The 24455-nt window shown below is 39.6% G+C and overlaps 1 protein-coding gene across 5 annotated transcripts in view; it reads right to left on the bottom strand.

Moving 5' to 3' along the window:
* Positions 1 to 2670, bottom strand: part of unc5db (unc-5 netrin receptor Db) — a 183983-nt gene extending 181313 nt beyond the window's left edge. For all 5 annotated transcript variants that reach the window (XR_013627106.1, XR_013627105.1, XR_013627104.1 and 2 more), the window contains exon 1: positions 2302 to 2670. Coding sequence is in view for 1 of the 5 variants with exons in the window: in XM_058070184.2 (XP_057926167.2) it covers positions 2302 to 2383 (82 nt within the window). In the remaining 4 variants the exon portion in view is untranslated. The remainder of the gene's footprint in view (positions 1 to 2301) is intronic.
* Between the last annotated feature and the right edge of the window lie 21785 nt (positions 2671 to 24455).

A 24455-nucleotide genomic window follows, 5' to 3' on the forward strand; every position in this document is an offset into this window, starting at 1 on the left:
GAGGCGAGCAATCGGCACTGGACTGCTAAGGAAAGTTTGTTTTTGATTCAAACTAAATTTCAAGACTGGAATGAAGGAAAAACTGACAATACGGAGTTATTCCAACAAAGGAAAGAAAAACTCCAGGAAGTCGGTATCACGTGATGTTGGTGTTTACGTTTTACTGGGCATGCCCCATTGACTATTCTGGTTGATTATAGCGGCGCATGTAGACACGCCATTGGAATATTCCTTTCCATGTATACCATTGCTTTCGGAAAGATTCCATTCGGAAAGACAAAAACTCCTCATGTAAACATGGCTATTGTGAGCTAGCCTGTCAAAAATAGACATTTTGATGGAACATTATTCACCATCCACTGGCGGTCCCGGGACATAAGCCCTCTGAGTACAGTGGAGTTCTGCCCCAAAGCTTGTACACACAAACATACAACACATGTGTGCAGACTCCCACCAGCAAACAAAGAGCGTTTGTCAGAAAACGTTAGCTCAATCTGACTGCTGCCATCAAAGAAACATGTGAACCACCATGATTGGTCTGTTTGTGCTTTTGTCCATATACGCCCTACACCCAAAAAGCAGCAAACTGAGTTAAACACTCTACAGGCTAAACAAAAAAAAGGCTTTAAGGATTTAAAACAGGGGTCTCAAACACACGGCCCGTGGGCCAAATGTGGCTCGCAGGACACTAGTTTGAGGCCCCCGCCTTGATATGAAAGTTTAATGTTAGTGCGGCCCGCGCAAGTTTGATATGGATGCTGTATGGTATCATGTACCCAGAAAAAATTATTATGTTTGATTCATGTTCATGTTAAAGGTTAAATAACTGTTAATAGTTATCCTCCCTATCCGTGTGGAAGTGGTAAGTTTTTGGCTATTTAAGTTTAAAGGAAATAACTTTTTTGTTTAGGTCGCTAGCTCTCTAGTTTGCGAGTTAGCATGTGTCTCAAGACCCCGCAGTTGCGCAATATGTTGTAAATAAAAAGAGTATAAATGTGACTATAGTCGTGTTTTGTCATGTCTACAGGGCTCTAATAATGCTTTGTTCATTTTAATCTGAAAAAAATCATTTGTCTACCCACCAACTATATGTGCTTTCTTAACTTTTTATTATTTGCCGTTTTATTATTATTATTATATTTATTTATTTATTACTGATTGATTGATTTTCTTTATTCTTGATTTGTTTATTTATTTTTCATCTTATTTTGTGTAGAAAAATAAAAAGTAAGATATTTGAGAACAGTGGAATGTTTTATCAGAGCTTTTCTTGTAGAAAATTGGAACCAAAGCGAAGTTTTTTTTAATTTTTTTGTTTTTAATAAATGCGTTTTTTGGGGGGTGGGGGAACCCAGACCCTAGCTCCAGTGGCCCCCAAGTAAATTGAGTTTGAGACCCCTGATTTAAAACATTTGAAACTCTACTCCCCAGGCTTAAATGTTGTGCCGCAAGGCTGATTTGTCCAGGCCCAGCTACTGCATGGATACATAAAATGAGTGCGATGACACGGCAACGCCAAACATCAATATAAAACAAAATATACATCTCCTATATCGCGCCAGACACATTTATAACCTTATTTATGTCTAAGATGTCTTATTTTCTCTAATTATGTCTACTATATTCTGTAATACAAGTTTTAAGGTTATTATAGGGGTGTTATTTCATGTCTAGAGCGCTCTAATAAATATGCCTAGGAAGTGGAATGTTGGCCCGCGGGCCGCATGTTTGAGACCCCTGGTCAAAGTGCTTTTGTTCTTTGTTCAGACTGCATTTGTAAATAAGAATTTGTTCTTAAATTGCTTGTCTGGGTAAATAAAGATAAATAATAATAATAATAATAATAATGGCAACAATACTCAAATGTATTTTTTGAGTAAATTTTGCAGATGTAAAACAACAACAACAAGAACTTGGGTACTACATATGGACAAACCATACATCCCAGTTTCCTCAGGGAAAAACACTGGATGGATAAAAAAAAAAAAAGCATTGATTCTGTGAATTCCCCCAGAAAAAAATGTGGGCATGCCTGTTGCACAGCATGATGGACTTATTAATGATGTATAAGGACGCGGTTGAAATTGACAATTAGCGTGGAATTGAGTGCGGGGATGTGGAGGAGACAAACTTGGCAGTGGTTAGACACGGCGTCACAACTCCAAAGCTTAAACTGTGACACCCAAGTAAAAAGCGGCGATGGACACAAACTGCACAAATCAAATGTGACGTGAACGCATCATTCCCGAAGCATATTTTGTACATAATAATTCATTATCCATAACCACGCATCTTTCTTACCTTTGGAGGCGACTGATGCGCAACAAATAAGAAGTAGGAGACCAGCCGTGGTAAAGTGACGCCCTTTCCTCAGCGCACCCATACCGCCTCGGTGTAGCGGTCCCCGGTTGGAGGAGCTTTGCTTTGTACTTTGACTGGCTCCTCCGCGGTGGACCAGCGGCAAGCCTGGAAGTCCTCTCCGGAAAGCCGGGAATGGAACACTTTGTGGCTTCGGGAGAAGATGAAGGAGCTTGAGGGTTGCGTTACCGGACGGAAGAGAAGACGCATCTTCGCTTCTCTATCGCCGTGACCACAAGCGATGAAGGCAAGCGCTCGGAGTTCCTCCCCTCAGCTCCGGCATCCCGAGCACCCATCATGCTTACCAACAGCGGAGTGAGGGAGGAGGAGAGGAGGAGAGGAGGAGAGGAGGTGCCATCAAGGAGGATCTATAACAGTGTTGGGCGCATTACCTTTTACATATTCCAAGCCGCTTTAACCACAATATAGTTGAATTATGAACTGATTGACTTTTTTCATGAATGTAAATAGTTAGATGAAGTGTTTATGTCATTACAATGTTATTACAATATGCAAATTAATTCACTTTGTAGTGTCAGAGATGTTTCCTGAGATGCCTGATATTGCTTATTACAAAACCATGTATTTTATTTAGAGCAGGGGTCTCAAACACGCGGCCCGCGGGCCAAATGTGGCCCGCAGGACACAAGTTTGAGGCCCCCGCCTTGATATGAAAATTTAATGTTAGTGCGGCCCGCGCAAGTTTGATATGGATGCTGTATGGTATCATGTACCCAGAAAAAATTATTACGTTTGATTCATGTTCATGTTAAAGGTTAAATAACTGTTAATAGTTATCCTCCCTATGCGTGTGGAAGTGGTAAGTTTTTGGCTATTTAAGTTGAAAGGAAATAACTTGAAAGCTACCGTTTAGGTGGCTAGCTCTCTAGTTTGCGAGTTAGCATGTGTCTCAAGACCCTGCAGTTGCGCAATATGTTGTAAATAAAAAGAGTATAAATGTGACTATAGTCGTGTTTTGTCATGTCTACAGGGCTCTAATAATGCTTTGTTCATTTTAATATGAAAAAAATCATTTGTCTACCCACCAACTATATGTGCTTTCTTAAGTTTTTATTATTATTATTATATTTATTTATTTATTACTGATTGATTGATTTTCTTTATTCTTGATTTCTATATTTATTTTTCATCTTATTTTGTGTAGAAAAAGTAAGATATTTGAGAACAGTGGAATGTTTTATCAGAGCTTTAGTTATATTTAAGTTTCTTCATTTTTTTGTTTTTAATAAATGCGTTTTTTGGGGGTTTTTTTTGGAAAACCTGATGCGGCCCAGTCTCACCCAGACCCGAGCTCCAGTGGCCCCCAAGTAAATAAATATTGATTCTAACTGCTCCAGTCAGGGTAAATGTACTGATGTACACAAACAATGCAATGTGGAGTTTTGCAAAGTCTTCAATCTGGCCATCTTTAGGGACATAAACCTGCATAAAAAGCCAGATGGATATGTGTTGGGTTGTTTTATGTGATTTATTGCTTTATTACATTTACAGTGAAGAAAATAAGTATTTGAACACCCTGCTATTTTGCTATTTCTCCCACTTAGAAATCATGGAGGGGTCTGAAATTTTCATCGTAGGTGCATGTCCACTGTGAGAGAGATAAACTAAAAAGAAAAATCCAGAAATCACAATGCATGATTTTTTAACAATTTATTTGTGTGATACAGCTGCTAATAAGTATTTGAACACCTGAGAAAATGAATGTTAATATTTGGTACAGTAGCCTTTGTTTGCTATTACAGAGGTCAAACGTTTCCTGTAGTTTTTCACCAGGTTTGCACACACTGCAGGAGGGATCTTGGCCCACTCCTCCACACAGATCTTCTCTAGATCAGTCAGGTTTCTGGGCTGTCGCTGAGAAACACGGAGTTTGAGCTCCCTCCAAAGATTTTCGATTGGGTTCAGGTCTGGAGACTGGCTGGGCCATGCTAGAACCTTGATATGCTTCTTACGGAGCCACTCCTTGGTTTTCCTGGCTGTGTGCTTCGGGTCGTTGTCGTGTTGGAAGACCCAGCCACGACCCATCTTCAATGCTCTGACAGAGGGAAGGAGGTTGTTCCCCAAAATCTCACAATACACGGCCCCAGTCATCCTCTCTTTAATGCAGTGCACTCGTCCTGTCCCATGTGCAGAAAAACACCCCCAAAGCATGATGCTACCACCCCCATGCTTCACAGTAGGGATGGTGTTCTTCGGATTGTACTCTTCATTCTTCTTCCTCCAAACACGCTTATTGGAATTATGACCAAAAAGTTCTATTTTGGTCTCATCTGACCATAAAACTTTCTCCCATGACTCCTCTGTATCATCCAAATGGTCATATGCAAACTTAAGACGGGCCTTGACATGTGCTGGTTTAAGCAGGGGAACCTTTCGTGCCATGCATGATTTCACATCATGACGTCTTAGTGTATTACCTACAGTAACCTTGGAAACGGTGGTCCCAGCTCTTTTCAGGTCATTGACCAAGTCCTGTCGTGTAGTTCTGGGCTGATTCCTCACCTTTCTTAGAATCATTGAGACCCCACGAGGTGATATCTTGCATGGGGCTCCACTCCGATTGAGATTGACCGTCATGTTTAGCTTCTTCCATTTTCTAATGATAGCTCCAACAGTGGACCTTTTTTCACCAAGCTGCTTGGTAATTGCTCCGTAGCCCTTTCCAGCCTTGTGGAGGTGTACAATTTTGTCTCTGGTGTCTTTGGACAGCTCTTTGGTCTTCGCCATGTTACAAGTTAAAGTCTTACTGATTGTATGGGGTGGACAGGTGTCTTTATGCAGCTAACGACCTCAAACAGGTGCATCTGATTCAGGATGATACATGGAGTGCAGGTGGACTTCTAATGGGCAGACTAACAGGTCTTTCAGGGTCAGAATTCTAGATGATACACAGGTGTTCAAATACTTATTTGCAGCTGTATCACACAAATAAATTGTTAAAAAATCATGCATTGTGATTTCTGGATTTTTCTTTTTAGTTTATCTCTCTCACAGTGGACATGCACCTACGATGAAAATTTCAGACCCCTCCATGATTTCTAAGTGGGAGAAATAGCAAAATAGCAGGGTGTTCAAATACTTATTTTCTTCACTGTATACAGTTACAATGTATGTAAAATGCATTATAACAATGGGTTTTTTTGGATGTTGCAAACTGTCACCAACCTTTCTTTTTATTTCTGTTGGACAATATAACGCAGCAATATCGCCACCAGCAACAAAAATCAACAAAAATATTAACACGCTTTAGTTTTTGCTTTCATGAGCAGGACCTAAGTGCAGAAAAGGTTTTGTTTCGCTGAAATATTGCTCACGCATCTGTTTAAATCTGTGTTAGTGAGCATGTTTATTTGCCAAGACAATGCATCCACCTCACAAGTGTCGCGGATCAAAATGCTGATGAGACAGCATGATTATTGCACGGGAGTGCCTTAGGATGAACACAATAAAGAGCCACTCTAAAATGTGCAGAAATATTTCACCTCTGTAGTTAATAAATATAAACTGTGCATATCTTTACCAGGGTGTAAAGGTGAAAAAATTAACTTATTTAATGTCTATAGAACTCTTACATACAGTATCTTACATGTCTATCTGGATGACCTTTTCAGTCTTTGGAATCTCTCACTCTCTCCTGCTTCCACTGTATAACAATTTTTGTGGGAAAAAAAGCACACTTTTTCTGTTAAAAGCACACCTCCATCAACATTATTGATGCTATCATAACAACAACCATGTAGTTATTTTGCCATTCTTCCACCAACCACTCAAACCATCTAGTCTGTTTTCTCCCTCGCTTTACCCTCAATCCTGTCTCTCCATTTCAACCCAAATGGTCAAGAGCAGGGGTCTCAAACTCAATTTACTCAATTTGGGGGCCACTGGAGCTAGGGTCTGGGCAAGGCTGGGCCGCATCAGGTCCCCCCCCCCCCAAAAAAAACCACACATTTATTAAAAACAGAAAAATATACAAACTTTTTCAGTGCTTTGGTTCCGATTTTTTCTACAATAAAAGCTCTGATAAAACATTCCACTGTTCTCAAATATCTTAATTTTTATTTTTCTGCACAAAATAAGATGAAAAATAAATAAACAAATCAAGAATAAAGAAAATCAATCAATCAGTAATAAATAAATATAATAATAATAATAATAAAATGGCAAATAATAAAAACTTAAGAAACCACATACCACATTTTTTTCAGATTAAAATGAACAAAGCATTATTAGAGCCCTGTAGACATGACAAAACACGACTATAGTCACATTTATACTCTTTTTATTTACAACATATTGCGCAACTGCAGGGTCTTGAGACACATGCTAACTCGCAAACTAGAGAGCTAGCCACCTAAACGGTAGCCTTCAAGTTATTTCCTTTCAACTTAAATAGCCAAAAACGTACCACTTCCACACGGATAGGGAGGATAACTATTAACAGTTATTTAACCTTTAACATGAACATGAATCAAACGTAATAATTTTTTCTGGGTACATGATACCATACAGCATCCATATCAAACTTGCGCGGGCCGCACTAACATTAAACTTTCATATCAAGGCGGGGGCCTCAGGGCCGCGTGTTTGAGACCACTGGTCAAGCGCGATTCAGCGGAAAGTATCTGCAGAATTAACCCATGAAAAATCTTTTTCCTGAAAAATGATACAAAATAAATATCCAATTCAAAATAATACACATGCAGCAGAACGTTCTGTCTCCCCACTGAGTGGGAAAAATTGAAGTCGATGAAGTCATCAATGGTTGCCTCTGTAGTTCTTTCCTAACTAACACAGTTACGCCACAAGTCTAAAAAAAAATTAACATGCTTTTATACTTTTACAATTCTAGCTTTACATACGAAAACATTTCTAAATGCATCTAAAGGACAAATTAAGGAGATATTTAAGGTTACTTTTACCTTAATTGAAGCTGTGATGATGTGTTGACAACAACACAATTTGGCAACAACCGTCTTGATCACAATGCTGGAACTTAGTATAACTTTTTTGTCTCCATTTTGGGTTATTTTGTGAGAAACACTTATGAATTCAAAAAATAACAAAACACGAACGTGGTGCTCCTGTTGATTGTGCCGCCATATTGTCTCTTTGTCAACACGTCATCACGTATTCAATAAAAGTAAAAGTACAATAACCTGAAATGTTCATTTATCCCTTACATTCAATATTTATATGTACTTCTATCCATTTTGAATTGTCTTCTGCATGTTATCTAAACACAGGCTGCACGGTGGTCGTGTGGTTAGCGCGCAGACCTCACAGCGAGGTTCAATTCCACCCTCGGCCATCTCTGTGTGGAGTTTGCATGTTCTCCCCTCCCACATTCCAAAAACATGCTAGGTTAATTAGCCACTCCAAATTGTCCATAGGTATGAATGTGAGTGTGAATGGTTGTTTGTCTATATGTGCCCTGTGATTGGCTGCCGACCAGTCCAGTGTGTACCCCGCCTCTCACCCAAAGACAACTGGGATACCCCCCAGAAAATGAATGAATTTTAATGAATTGTTGTTGTGGTTGCAAAATTATGAGTGATGATGAAAACCGAGTCGTCTCAATAACCTAATTTTTTTATTAAAACTACCAACATTGCAAAGCGTAGAGTACATCCCGGTATTCCCCTCAGACGTAAAGAATCGTAGTCTGCTTTGTATATTTGGTAGGCATTCTGCAGAGACGATACATTAAGGCAGACGGGCTCCAACCCGAGATGTTCAATAATACATGTCAAATCTTCAATGACCTTCCATAGCTGTGTGGTAGCCTCCATTGAATTACAATTGGCAAATATCATATTTGGAACGTGTAAGGGGTAGCCTATGACAAGTTAGTTTGCAGTTTAGCTGTGAAAATGCTGGCTGTGGTACTTGAAGCGGGACATATTCTCAGAGTCGGTTGGCATGGATCGGTTGGCCAGTTTCCACGGGGGAATCAGTCCAGGGTGTACCCCGCCTCTCGCCTGAAGACAGCTGGGATAGGCTCCAGCATGCCCGCAAAGCTTGTGAAAATGAATGAATGAATAAAAACTCATTTCTATCAACGATTAAATGTGATTAATTCCGAGTTAACTATAAACAAATGTGATTCATCATGAGCTTTTATTGTAGAAAATTGGAACCAAAGCAAAGTTTTTTCATTTTTCTGTTTTTAATAAATGCGTTTTGGTTTTTTTTTTTGTTTGTTTTTTTTTTGAAAAAAACCTGATGCGGCCCAGTCTCGCCCAGACCCTAGCTCTAGTGGCCCCCAAGTAAATTGAGTTTGAGACCCCTGCTCTAGACCAAACAACATGGCTGGTCTCACTACAGTTTTATTTAAGTATTCCTTCTATCACATCACGCCTGACACTTTTCTCCGCCCGTTCCATCCTGCCTGCACACGCTTCACAATAAAAGTGGTCAATGACATAAAATGTGAAACAAAACTTTCATAACTGACATTGTTACTGATACTTTTTTTTTGTAAAGTACGACTGTATACAATCTATATCCGTATAGAATAATTTACTAATAACTCAAAGCTTCTATTTAAATACAGTAAAGTCTCGTTATATCGATATTGTCGGGAGTCGGAAAAAATATCGATATAACCGGACTATCGATATATCCGATCCTGCGCCGAACTGCATTAAAAGTGGGCAATAATGCACTCGACATTGTTCTATACTATAGAACAATGTCAAGTGCTTCCCGCACTTCCTGGTTCACAGGTCATGCTCAACCCGCCCCACATAGCTGGCCAAACACATGCCTGCAACAGAAGAACCAACGAACGCCAGCATGTTCATATGAAAAACAGTGATTATTGCAAGCGATAAAAAGATATCTGAATACAACACAATTAAATACATGTATTTGTACGCTTGTGTCTTCGTTGGAATAGGTGTGTATGCTATGTCAGTTGGTTCTTCTGTTGCAGGCATGTGTTTGGCCAGCTATGTGGGGCGGGTTGAGCATGACCTGTGAACCAGGAAGTGCGGGAATCGGTGTGTGTGCTGTGCTCTGGTGGTGGAAGTGTGAAAAATAAAGTTGACTGGAAGCAGCCGTTCGCCGTGTTCTTTTTTGGTATTGAAATCCTTAAGCAAAGATTGATTTAAGCTGCTTTTGTATCGATATAAGCAGACCAAATTGGCTGGCGGGAGATGAAAAGGGCATCGTAGTAACCGGATTATCATAATAACCGGGTATCGTACTAACGGAACTAATTATATCATAAAAGACTAGAAATTTGCCGGGAAATGAAAATAGTATCATAATAAGCAGTAATTCGTTATAACCGATATCGATATAACGAGACTTTACTGTAGTTAAAGCGATCCACCACAATGGGATTGTTTTCATGTTGTCTCAGTAAAATATGTAAATGTGTATTTAAAAAAAAGTGAAATGCAATGCAAGATATTTTTATGCTCTGCTGAAATAAGTAATGAATTTGCCAACCAAGATGGAGAATTATATTGCTTGGCTCAAAAACGTTTCCATGCTGGACTTACAGACAAAAGGAGGTCAGTCTTTCTTTCTTTTGTATATAATCACATGGACAACTCCTTTTAGGTAGTAAACACTACGTAAACCTCATTCACTGAACCTGTCAGTGACCTAAACTCGTTTTTTTTAATCAAACCTTCACTATCTCTCCTCTGGACATGTCCCAACCATCTCAATCTGGCCTAAAGGACTTTATCTCCAAGGTCTCTAACATGTAATGTCCCTCTGATGGATTCGTTCCTGATCCTATCCATCCTGGTCACTCCCAATGAGAACCTCAGCATCCTCCTCTCCGTTTTTTCCTCAGTGGCACTGTCTCTTTCCAAGGCAAACCTCCACTCTTCTAGCATCCTCCTCCACGTGTTCCCTACTCTCAATCCAAATCACAACGTCATCTGCAAACATCATAGTCCTTGGAGATTCTTGTCTAACCTTCATCTGTCAGCCTGTCCGTCACCATAGCAAACAAGAAGGGGCTCAGAGTTGATCCCTGATGCTGTCCTACACACCAAGTACTCTCCTACCCGTCTCCCTGATCACATTGGCTGTAGTTGTCCAGTCATCCGGACGCACCTCCTGACCATCAAGAACCTGTCTCAACTCCTGACTAAAAATCCAACAACACTCTTCTTCAGTTTCTACCTTTGCCCTCCTCATCTTCCTCACCACGAGGGTCCTTCTAGACATGTGGCTGATCCTGTATGGAAGTCGTGTTGGTGATTTGCATATTTGTGTTGGCAAAATTTTACACCGGATGTCCTTCATGATACAACCTTCTGTATTCATCCAGGCTTGGGACTGGCTTGTACTCCAAAATCATGAACACTATTGGGGTACTTAGATAGATACCATTGGTACCTTTGGTACATTTTTTCCAAACTCATCCGCTTTTTTTTGGCTGCACATGAATCATATCCCTATTCACTAAACACATTTCACACTGTGATACACAAATTGTAAACACTGGAAGAAAAATGCAAATGCAACTCCAGCACATCTGTCGTCTTTTACACGGAACATCTCACAATGGAAGACATATTTCTAAAGATGAGATCAGACTCGACGGACAAGATAAAGGGTCTTTATGGAGTACACAGGTGGCACATGTGAATGGACAAAAACATACAGAGGCAGACGAGGAGGAATTTCTGGGAGGAAGAATTTCCGTGAGAGCTGATGGACGAGGAGGAAGGGGAAAGAATAAATTCAGGGAACTATTGTACACTATGTCGTTGCTCATGGGATGACAGTCTGAGGAATTTTCTTATGTAGTATTACACTATTAGCTAGAGGTATCGACCGATATCAGTGAAAAAGCAGACACTTCAGAAAGTGAAACATAAGCCTGTGTGCACAAAAAGTGAAAGCCAAGTCTGTGTGAGAGCTGGTGGACGAGGAAGAAGGGGAAAAGAATAAAGTCAGGGAACTATTGTACACTATGTCGTTGCTCATGGGATGACAGTCGGAGGAATTTTCTTATGTAGTATTACACTATTAGCTCGAGCTATCGACCGATATCAGTGAAAAAGCAGACACTCCAGAAAGTGAAACATAAGCCTGTGTGCACAAAAAGTGAAAGCCAAATCTGTGTGAGAGCTGGTGGACAAGGAGGAAGGGGAAAAAAATTAATTCAGGGAACTATTGTACACTATGTCGTTGCTCATGAGATGACAGTCTGAGGAATTTTCTTATGTAGTATTACACTATTAGCTAGAGGTATCGACCGATATCAGTGAAAAAGCAGACACTTCAGAAAGTGAAACATAAGCCTGTGTGCACAAAAAGTGAAATCCAAGTCTGTGAGAGCTGGTGGACGAGGAAGAAGGGGAAAAAAATAAATTCAGGGAACTATTGTACACTATGTCGTTGCTCATGGGATGACAGTCTGAGGAATTTTCTTATGTAGTATTACACTATTAGCTAGAGGTATCGACCGATATCAGTGAAAAAGCAGACCCTCCAGAAAGTGAAACATAAGTCTGTGTGCACAAAAAGTGAAAGCCAAGTCTGTGTGAGAGCTGGTGGACAAGGAGGAAGGGGAAATAATAAATTCAGGGAACTATTGTACACTACGTCGTTGCTCATGGGATGACAGTCGGAGGAATTTTCTTATGTAGTATTACACTATTAGCTAGAGGTATCGACCGATATCAGTGAAAAAGCAGACCCTCCAGAAAGTGAAACATAAGCCTGTGTGCACAAAAAGTGAAAGCCAAGTCTGTGAGAGCTGGTGGACGAGGAAGAAGGGGAAAGAATAATAAGCTTTTTTTTTCAACTTTCTTATGTAGTATTACACTATTAGCTAGAGATGCTCCGATCGATCAGTCTCGACCGATATCAGTGAAAAAGCACGGTATCAACTTCATCCGATCCCCTCCACCGATCAGAGAATCAAAATCACCGAAATCAATAAATGACATCTTACAATAGCAAAGTACTGAACTCGAGAAAGTGAAACATAAGCCTGTGCGCCCAAAAAGTGAAAGCCAAGTCTGTGTGAGAGGTGATGTGAGTGAGAACAACCCATCAATTGTGTGTAGTAATTTTTTTGAGTCATGAGTTTTTTGAGTTTTTTTTTTTTTTTTGAGTCATATATATTTGTAAAGCAAGTCTGATTGTGCTAGGTGAGTGTGAGGCATGACAATGTTCAAGATATTTTTTCGATAATTTCTTTCATTGAAGTTTTCAGTTTTTTCATGCAAGAATATTAAAATGAAGCTTCACTTAATACAATTTTTTTCAAAGGAATGTCCATTGTGCACATAGAGTTCAAATCCCACGTACTGTATATATGTGTACACAGTACTTGTAAAGGAAGGTTAGGCCTAGACATCTCAGATGTTTTACACGGAGCTCCATGGTTACACATCCTCTTCATCTTCAGGATTTATATTCACAGCCTTGACATATACAACAAATGGTGTCCAAATTTTTTCAAAAATATGTTTTCTACGCTTTCAAGCAGAAGGCGAGATAACATCTGTCTTTTTCCACCAGACCGTGATACATTTCTTTGCCGTAAGCAAGCTGAGATCTATGAATGTTCTTTCCCCTTTAGAGAAGTTACCCAAAAAAAAAAAAAAAAAGTGCAGGAGTCATCGTAAAGGGTTTCAGAATATCCTGAAAAATTTAAATTTTATTTTCTTCTTTCTGCCGTAAGCATTGGACTCGAGTTCCCTGACTCTTGGCAGTTGAATCGGAAGCCGCATGAACAAAAGTATAGCTTCCTATGGCAATGTGATTCCTTCGGAGATGTCATCCATCATTTATGCATAGCTCTCCATTACAGCTTCATTTGAATGAGCTTTGTATAACCCGACCATTTTGAGCTGCAAAGGTCAGTGATTGAATATAGTCCTCATGCAGAAAGGAGCCTAATTTCCCTTTCATTGCTGTGCAGTAATTCCAAGGCTCACATGGCTTCGTGAAAAAAAAAAAACACACCGCTGCCCAAACGTTTGCATTTTTCTTTCTTGGTGGGATTACTCTTTGTCAATTTATGGTTGGGAATTGTGTTTATTATGCAAAACATTACCCTGTGCCAATCCAATACATCTTTTTACTATTTTATTCTGAACCATTTCTTGCCTTCTTATAGTTAGAGCAGTGTTTTTCAACCTTTTTTGAGCAACGGCATGTTTTTTACATTGGAAAAATCTCGTCACCACGACCTCACACGTGCATCAATAAGTCTATGGGAGGAACAAGGTAGGTGTTGCCACATGGACCAATATTACATTGCTATGCCAGTCTTTACACCACAGACACTCCACAGTAGCCACGTTTTTACATCACCACTTTTTCTCTTTCCGAATGACCTTTTGGGAAACAATGGTATCCATGGAAAGGAATATTCCAATCTCTTGTCTACATGCGCCGTGAAAATCAACCAGAATAGTCAATAGGGCATGCCCAGTAAAACGTAAACATCAACATCACGTGATACAGGCTTCCCCGAGTTATTCTTTCACTTGTTGGAATAACTCCGTATTGCCAGTTTTTCGTCTGTCCGGTCTTGAAATTTAGTTTGAATCAAAAACAAACTTTGCTTAGTCCAGTGCCGATTGCTGGCCTCCATTTTTAAAAGTGAAGAACGTCTGGATCTGCGTGTTACGTCATATCTGAGCATGCGCTGAAAGAACGCACCCGGGATCAATTTAAACAGGAAAAGATCACATTCAATCTTGATAATATTTTATAATTAAACTCAGGACATGTTTTATATAGATATATATTTTCTTTTTTAATAAAACTGGACTTGTGAATAAAGTATAGAAGGGTTTATATTCTGTTCCACAGATGGCGCTAATGCACACCAAAGCTATTTGCCAACCGCCAATAAACAACAGAAGAAGAAGAACGCACCCTGACAAATTTCCGTTTGAGCGGGTACAAGATACCTCAATCGGATTGGTTAAAGGAATATTCCATCCCTGTTCAATTCTTTCCGTTTCAGCAAATATACCAAATGCAATTGGAATATTTGGGTCCATATATGCATGGCTATTGACATAATATTTGCAAATGATGATTAATCAATGTTAACTATAAAAAGTGATATTGGATAATTCCTCACGGCACACCTGACGGTTTCTCAAGGTACACTAGTGTGCCGCGGCACAGTGGTTGAAAATCACTGAGTTAGAGTATCAGTTGGCAAGGCTTGAGGAGGCAATGGGCCTCCAGGGCGATGATTATGCTTTGGTTTTTACGCACATGGATATTGTTTTCTACTCTAATCTTTCAAATTAACTTGAAACTAATGTCTCCGGGACCCCCAAAATGACAATGGATATGGGGAAGACATTGTGTCTTAAAATACTTGTGGTCTCCAGCCTGGGAGAAATACTGCAATATACGCAGTCGTGCCATACGCCACGAGTAGGCTAATGCTTTCTCAACTTTCCAGCACAACAATGCAGTGTGCAAGAAGAGAACGAGGCCTCGGGCCCCCGGCTCTTGATTGATGATCCTTTAAGTGATTTAGCCTGAATCGTCTTTCCTACTTGAGAGGAGACTCGTGTTGAGAGGATGTGTATCAAAGTGATATTGATGCTAGCAACACTGCAGCTTCCACTCAAAGCAGCAAAATATATGCTTGACCATGGTTGCATACGCAAGACTGACTGAAACGGGATCCGGAGGCCTTGCTTGGCCTTTTTTAAACGGGCAACAGAAATGTCTCCTTGACACAGTAGCCACGTATACATGGACCCAAATATTCCAATTCCATTGGGGTTATTTGCTCAAAGGGAAAGAATGTAACCTTTGTATACACCTCATTCCCAAAGAAAAGTGCCAATCCCAATGAATATATAATGGGATTCCCAGAGGTGGAATATTCCTTTCCCCAATCCGATTGAGGTATCTTGTACCCGCTCAAACGGAAAGTTGTCAGACTGCGTTCTTCTTCTTCTGTTGTTTATTGGCGGTTGGCAAGCAGCTTTGGTGTGCATTAGCGCCATCTGTGGAACAGAATCTAAACCCTTCTATACGCCATTCACAAGTCCACTTTTATTAAAAAAGAAAATACATATCTATATAAAACATGTGGCCAGCTTCATTATAAAATATTAGCAAGATTGAACTTTATCTTTTCCTGTTCCCGGGTGCGTTCTTTCAACGAATGCTGAGATATGACGTAACACGCAGATCCAGACGTTCTTCCATTTAAAAAAATGGAGGCCAGCAATCGGCACTGGACTGCTAAGGAAAGTTTGTTTTTGATTCAAACTAAATTCCAAGACCGGAACGAAAGAAAAACTGGCAATACGGAGTTATTCCAACAAGTGAAAGAAAAAGTCCAGGAAGTCGGTATCACGTGATGTTGGTGTTTACGTTTTACATTATTTGAATTGTGATGGACATGCATTATCCAATAAGCTCTTCAGACACTAGCCACGTTTACATGAACCCAAATATTCCAATTCCATTCGGTTATTTGCTCAAATGGAAAGAATGTAACCTTTGTATACACCTCATTCCCAAAGAAAAGTGCCAATCCCAATGAATATATAATGGGATTCCCAGGGGTGGAATAAGGAAAGTTTGATTTTGATTAAAAACTAAATTTCAAGACCGGACGAAGGAAAAACTGGCAATACGGAGTTATTCCAACAAGTGAAAGAAAAACTCCAGGAAGTCGGTATCACGTGATGTTGGTGTTTACGTTTTACTGGGCATGCCCTATTGACTATTCTGGTTGATTATAGCGGCGCATGTATACATGCGATTGGAATATTCCTTTCCATGGATACCATTGCTTTCGGAAAGATTCCATTCGGAAAGAGAAAAACATATAATCATATAAACGTGGCTCGTGTCTGCAAGAACAGCAATTAACGTTTTTTGTGAAGGCATCTCTGCAGAGGGTTTTTGGTGTAGTATGTTTCTCGGGTAGAAGGTGTAATCGGCGAGGTCGGACTCTCAACACTGTTCACATGCATCCAACTGGATTCGTGATGAAAGAGATGAAACGATTACTAAGTCATCAATGAGTGATCACTTAACCAGTGACCGCTAGTTTGTGGGATGGTATTTCTTCTGAGAGCTGCTCAATGTCCTACTAGCGAAAGTAATCCAGGATGTATTCTTTACCCATCAGCTGCTATTTAGAACCAAACCGTTTCATGACCATCAACCGCGATGTGAGATAACGATAGTTCAAGTTCAAGACTCTCAAGTTACACAAGGCAACAAATTTGGTCATAAAATTCCCGATTCCCCTAGAAGGTTTGTTTCCTCCTTACTGATGGTGCAGCCATCTCTCGGCATGAGATGAGCTTTTGACATCGTGGAAATCACCTTGATCTTTTCCGGGTCCACTGCAACTGCTCCGCCATCAATCATCTATTAAGTGGCTTTTGTTTTTGGGCTCGGTTTGAGGCTACTGAGCCGGTTGGTCATCAAGATTGTAAAAAGCTCCAAAGATGTTCACCATCATACAATTGATGTATCCATATAGTCCGATTGGGGCTGTGAAGGCAGTATTTCTTGTCCATTTCTTACATTATATCATCAAATCAGCCAGACTCCCATATTTTCGCACAACAATCTGATTGAAACTGATTTTTTGATGGAACCCGCCAATGAGGGGGAAACGGAATGGTCATTCGTCAGTCAATGGACGGCGGTGGTCAAAGCCTTTTTGCCTCAGTCGCCACAGTCCAGTACACGTTGGAATAAAATGTCACTGTGCTGCTCAGTAGCTTGTCTCCATTTTTTTTCAATTAACACTTCTTTCCAGTTTTAAAATAGACACTTTCAAGTAAATGGGCAATGAGAAATCTAAGTTGGCTTTGATCTGCAGCTCCAGGAGAGATGATGAACCAAATTCAAGCAGCATGGATTCGGTTCATGGCACCACTGGCTGAAACTGACTAAAAAAAGATTCCGTGGTGTGTTTGTTGGTTTGGAGCAGTGTTTTTCAACCTTTTTTGAGCCACGGCAAGTTTTTTTACATTGGAAAAATCTCGTGGCACAAATTTTACAAAATGTCACCACGACCTCACACGTGCATCAATAAGTCTATGGGAGGAACAAGGTAGGTGTTGCCACACGGACCAATATTACATTGCTATGCCAGTCTTTACACAGTAGCCACGTTTTTACATCACCACTTTTTCTCTTTCCGAATCACCTTTCGGGAAACAATGGTATCCATGGAAAGGAATGTTCCAATCTCTTGTCTACATGCGCCGTGAAAATCAACCAGAATAGTCAATAGGGCATGCCCAGTAAAACGTAAACATCAACATCACGTGATACCGACTTATCCGAGTTTTTCTTCCACTTGTTGGAATAATTCCGTATTGACAGTTTTTCGTCTGTCCAGTCTTGATATTTAGTTTGAATCAAAAACAAACTTTGCTTAGTCCAGTGCCGATTGCTGGCCTCCATTTTTAAAAGTGAAGAACGTCTGGATCTGCGTGTTACGTCATATCTGAGCATGCGCTGAAAGAACGCACCCGGGATCAATTTAAACAGGAAAAGATCACATTCAATCTTGATAATATTTTATAATTAACATGTTTTATATAGATATATATATATTTTTTTTAATAAAACTGGACTTGTGAATGGCGTATAGAAGGGTTTAGATTCTGTTCCACAGATGGCGCTAATGCACACCAAAGCTGCTTGCCAACCGCCAATAAACAACAGAAGAAGAAGGCACCCTGACAAATTTCCGTTTTGAGCGGGTACAAGATACCTCAATCGGATTGGTTAAAGGAATATTCCATGCCTGTTCAATTCTTTCCGTTTTGAGCAAATATACCAAATGCAATTGGAATATTTGGGTCCATATATTCATGGCTATTGACATATTTGTAAATGATGATTAATGAATTTTAATTATAAAAAGTGATATTGGATAATTCCTCACGGCACACCTGACGGTTTCTCAAGGTACACTAGTGTGCCGCGGCACAGTGGTTGAAAATCACTGGTTTAGAGAATAAGCAGAGGTTACTCTTATCATTTGGATGTGGGCGTTTATTCTATGCAGATCATAAAAATGTGTACACTTTTTCCATACGCATGTTTTTCCAGACTCCTCAGCAGTCTGGAAGACGACTGAGGAGTGTTTAACGAGATTGACAATTAATTATTCACAACGGACAGGGACAAACCCTTTGCTCTGGGACATAATGCACATTTAAGTTTCTTTTCATGAACTATTTTATCCAACATAAAATAAAATCCCCTGTCAAAAACGAAAAAAAGATGTGTGTGTGTGTGTGTGTGTGTGTTTGAAAGGTAAGGAGGCCAGTCGATGAGCCATCTTTGATTTGCTGTCACGGTTGCCATAGCAACAATAGACAAAAACACTTAACCAAGCAAGCGTTCCCTCAAGTAGCAATTTAACCTTGCAAATAATTCATACTTCTAATTATTCTTCTAATTATTATGCAAATATGTCGTATTGACATACATTGTTTCCGAGTGAGCAGAGGAAATAAATGTAATATTCCAAAACATCCTTTAATCGATTTATTATGAAATTATTTCAATTAAGAATGTACCAATGCTTCACATTTGGGGTGTTCATATCCAAATTTTTTTAGTTTCCGATCCGATCCCAATAGCGAGAGGCGGGGTACACCCTGGACTGGTGGCCAGCCAATCACAGGGCACATATAGACAAACAACCATTCACACTCACATTCATACCTATGGACAATTTGGAGTCGCTAATTAACCTAGCATGTTTTTGGAATGTGGGAGGAAACCGGAGTACCCGAAGATGCAAACTCCACACAGAGATGGTCGAAGAAGGAATCGAACTCAGGTCTCCTAGCTGTGAGGCCTACGCGCTAACCACTGTGTCACCGTGCAGCCTATTTATTTAATTTAAAGCAAAATTTTGGTGTGTTGTGGCATCGCTGTTTACATATTTTGGCTCAATATATATGGCTAATATGTATGGCTAAATTGGTGTCAAAGTGAAAGTTATTATTGAAATATATCTTTTTCACAAAAAAGCTGCTTTTCTTCCCTTTTTTGTGTTGAGATATTTTGCGATATTAATATATATATTTTAAACTTACTTATGTTCTATCGCTGATTTCTACAGAACAGGAAACATTTTTTTCTGGCGCAAGATGAGAATCAAAATTTTTTTTAATTAGATTATACTCACTTTTAGAGTGCTACGAGCGCTGTACATAATCAGAAGAATAATTGGCAAAAGAACAAGACTCAGTAGAACACAAACTCCCACTGAAGTTGAATAATCAAACATTGGCTGAGCACCAAAATCTATTCCTAATGGATACCCAACACTTTGTTTATCCGGTTCCAACAGCAGTGTGTTTGATAATAGGATAATAGAGTTTCTGCCCCACAAAGCATAAACTCCCTTCTCTTATCTGGCTTTGAATAACTTAAATAAAGGTTGAGGCACGGCTGACAATGTTTTGTTTTTTTTCCATTTTAAGTTCATTTGTTTTTTTCAAGACAGAGAAAACATTTTTAGACGGGACTCGTGAATATGTCACCGACTCGTGTTTTTGTTGAAATAGTGGCTTTGGCGAGTATACCCTCTCTTGATTTGGCATTTATGCCTAGAAAAAAAATGTAGTGGAGAGACTGCAGTGATAATGTGGATTAACTGTATTTACACTGCCAGATGTTTGACTGGAAGCAAATACAAATGAGCGCTTTACACAATGCCAGCCTCGAGGGAAGCTAAGCCTATAACAGGGGAGGATATCACATTTGGAAAACGAAGCCAAAAAAACCGAGGGAGCCTTTGACGGGCTTAGAGTCATGTGACAAAACGGTGGTGAAAAAACCCACAATGGTTTTATCTATGTCGCTTTTCTGAGACCACGGGGCTGACTTTGGACACCTGGTAAAAAAAATTGCCATGTAGTCCTTTGTTATCTCTGGGAGAAACTAATCAAAATTTACCTAAATCACATATCTGGGCATGGAATTCAGCAAAACTGCTCACTATGATCCAAAATCCATTGAAGCACATATCTGTTAGTTGACGTGTGCCCGATACTATGGTAACCCTGCTGTGATATGGATGGTTTATTTTGCCGGACCCCCAGCTGTGTGTTCCTTGGTTGATCTGAACCTTCCAGCTGGGCTGACCACCAGGCTGCCTGTATCAAAACCATCTGATGTCATGAACAGTCGGGTTCTGCGGACCACGCTAATTATTCATTTGATCGACATGACGGATAATACTGAATCCGGAGATCCGATTTTGGAACTGATGTGTACTTTGCAGTAGTGTTTAGTTCTAGGCTCTGGAGGCTGTGGATTGCTTCTGTACAGTAAACCATTTTTAGATGCAGAGATTTAGCATTGCAGAACGATTACATCACATTTAACCATTAAGATGGAACATTTTTAGTGATTTTTTCTAGAGCAGCTGGTTAGTTGGTTCCTGGAAATGCTTAGATTTCTGTGATCTCAGTGGCATCACGGCGAGTACCAACGGCCTTCAGGTGCTTTCACACTAGCACCATTTAGTTTGTTTTAATTGACTCTAGTTGGTTCGTCCCATTGGTGCAGGTTCTTAGGTCAATTCTGAACACGGATATCAAGGTTCCGTCCAATCGTTCAAGACCAGGTTGATTGATTTGGTCAATTGTGGTTTGAAATAGCCGACGTTTGATCCTCTCCAGGTGTCAAAAGAACCATGTTCCATACTCACAACTGGGTCAATGCCTCGGTTTTCAGGTCACAGTTCAGTTCATTTTTGGTACAGTAAGATACCTGCGAATATTGTCATTCATCCGGGTCATTGTATTCATTGGTCATTGGTCATTGGTCATTGGTCATTGGTCATTGGTCATTGGTCATTGTCAAGCAGGCTTTTTGCAGTTTGAACCGGAAAAAAGTATACTACAAGTATAAAAACATCTTTAAGTCATCAATCTTGGGGGCAGTAGATCAGGACGTACAGCGGGTCATCCGGTAATCAAAGGGTTGGCAGTTCAAACACATTCTACTCGCTGCTGTTGCGTACTTAGGCAAGACACTTCACCCACCTGGCCTCCAGTTCGACCCCCACTGATAAATAAACATGAATGAATGTTCGGTAATAGTCAGAGAGGCTGTTGCCGCAAATTAGCGCAAATGTTTCTGTCAGTATAAAGAAAATCAATCAGTAATAAATAAATATAATAATAATAATAAAAACTTAAGAAAGCACATATAGTTGGTGGGTAGACAAATGATTTTTTTCAGATTAAAATGAACAAAGCATTATTAGAGCCCTGTAGACATGACAAAACACGACTATCGTCACATTTATACTCTTTTTATTTACAACATATTGCGCAACTGCAGGGTCTTGAGACACATGCTAACTCGCAAACTAGAGAGCTAGCGACCTAAACGGTAGCCTTCAAGTTATTTCCTTTCAACTTAAATAGCCAAAAACTTACCACTTCCACACGGATAGGGAGGATAACTATTAACAGTTATTTAACCTTTAACATGAACATGAATCAAACGTAATATTTTTTTCTGGGTACATGATACCATACAGCATCCATATCAAACTTGCGCGGGCCGCACGAACATTAAACTTTCACATCAAGGCGGGGGCCTCAAACTAGTGTCCTGCGGGCCACATTTGGCCCGCGGGCTGCGTGTTTGAGACCCCTGCCTTAGAGGGTCCTTAAAATACATCCATTATTTGAATCCAATGGATAAGATGCATGTCAACAATGGAAGTATAAGTAACAATGTTCCCCAGGTTCTGAAGTGCTCATCGACCACCAGGTGGAGTTCTCATGCTTGGCTTGTCAAGATGTAAAAGTATTAATTCAGTTTGGCGATCCATATTTATGTGAATCTGGCTCATGACCTCAAAATTTCACTTTTCAAAGACACTGCCCAGAATAAACCTTCTGGGTGGAAAAACTTGACCAGTCTTATTTTTCATATTCATATAAGTGATGAGAAAGCTGATGGTAAACCAGCGTAGTGATAGTATATCAAATCTGTATTTGAAATTGTTCAATTCTTCAAACTAAATGCAGACATATTATAAATAACTACATTTTCAGTGAGAAAATAAACAAATTCTGTTGTTTCATTTTCGGTTGATATTATTTCTAAGTGTTAGTATTATTACATGATATCAGTTTACCTTAAAACGGCATGTAATAATCCATGGTATTGTTATGGTATCCATGGTACTCCTGTGTGGGAGTATTGTTTTTGGCTTCTTACTTTGACCCCCCCCCACTCCGTTTGAAAAACTTCCTTTGCAGGCTAACTAATTAGCTTGGTAGCATGCTATGTTTAAGGCGGCGGCCATGTGTCCCTGCAGCGATGGTGTAAACAAACAATAATAGGAGTGCAAAAATGACTATAAATGTTATTATTTCATGTGTACACAGCTCTAATAATGGCAAAAATTGCATTTAGAAAGTCAAACTGTTTTTTTTAGGGTCTAACCTAAAAAAAAATTCCATTTATTAATACTGAATCCGCCTTCACCGAAATTCAGTCCTGTCTGGAATATCTCTTAAGCTGTTAGTTTTTGTTTTTGTTTTCCTGCCTCGTATGGCCGGCAGCAGCAGCTCAGACACGGTGCTTAGCAATGTTCTTAGTTTTCTTTAGTGGGATCTGTGCAGTTCAGAGATGGGGCAGGGCGGCCAAAGGTCTTTGGGGCCGTTTTAATAACCCTAAGAAGCGATTTCCTCTGAGCCGCAGTGCAGTTGCTGAATCGTAGACATACACAAAGTGACGATGTACTCGAAGAAATTGGATATTCTGCAGAGACGTTTTTAGCAGATTTGTTCGTGTCGTGTTAGCGCGGCCCGCGCAAGTTTGATATGGATGCTGTATGGTATCATGTACCCAGAAAAAATTATTACGTTTGATTCATGTTCATGTTAAAGGTTAAATAACTGTTAATAGTTATCCTCCCTATCCGTGTGGAAGTGGTAAGTTTTTGGCTATTTAAGTTGAAAGGAAATAACTTGAAGGCTACCGTTTAGGTGGCTAGCTCTCTAGTTTGCGAGTTAGCATGTGTCTCAAGACCCTGCAGTTGCGCAATATGTTGTAAATAAAAAGAGTATAAATGTGACTATAGTCGTGTTTTGTCATGTCTACAGGGCTCTAATAATGCTTTGTTCATTTTAATCTGAAAAAAATCATTTGTCTACCCACCAACTATATGTGCTTTCTTAAGTTTTATTATTATTATTATATTTATTTATACTGATTGATTGATTTTCTTTATTCTTGATTTGTTTATTTATTTTTCATCTTATTTTGTGTAGAAAAATAAAAAGCAAGATATTTGAGAACAGTGGAATGTTTTATCAGAGCTTTTCTTGTAGAAAATTGGAACCATTTTTTTTTGTTTTTAATAAATGCGTTTTTTTTTGAAAACCTGATACGGCCCAGTCTCACCCAGACCCGAGCTCCATTGGCCCCCTAGTAAATTGAGATTGAGACCCCTGATTTAAACAGTTATATTTGACTGCCCATTACATTGCACTTGGAGAATAATCACCTTTAAGCTTATTAAGCTTCCATGTGATCTTCTTCCAGACTTAGTGTGTTTTTCACACTTACTTTTTGCAGCGAACTCGCTCGAAGAAGTGATGAAATCAGGGTTCAGTCCTAGTTATATAATATAAAAAAAATACAGTAATGTGCAAATGTATGAGGCAGGTATGAAAAACTGTTTTGAAACAGAATGTTTTCAACAATGGAAGTGTTAAAGAGGACCTATTATGCAAATGTTCCTATATTTTATGTATATAAAGTTCAGCCCATTTCTGCCATGGACTTCAGTTCATTTGAATACGTGGCTTGGAAGATGTGTGGCCCCCACTCCCACCATCATTGCCACATTTTACTGCCCTCCTAAGCCACACGATAATTTCATTCACGACCTCACAGTTTTACTCACCCACCTGTCCACTCCTAATGGAGTCACCTAATGTTCGATGACTGAGTGACTTCAACATACACTTGGACAACGGTGATCTCAGTCTGACAACAGATTTTGTATCACGACTTGACAGTTTTGGTTTTCTTCAATACTTCTTTACTGATTCACGACTCACATTCATTTCCATAAGCTG

The sequence above is a fragment of the Doryrhamphus excisus genome, linkage group LG3 (genome assembly GCF_037039965.1).
Source record: "Doryrhamphus excisus strain RoL-2023G ecotype Guam linkage group LG3, RoL_Dexc_Guam_v1.1, whole genome shotgun sequence".
NCBI classification, from domain to species: Eukaryota; Metazoa; Chordata; class Actinopteri; order Syngnathiformes; family Syngnathidae; genus Doryrhamphus; species Doryrhamphus excisus.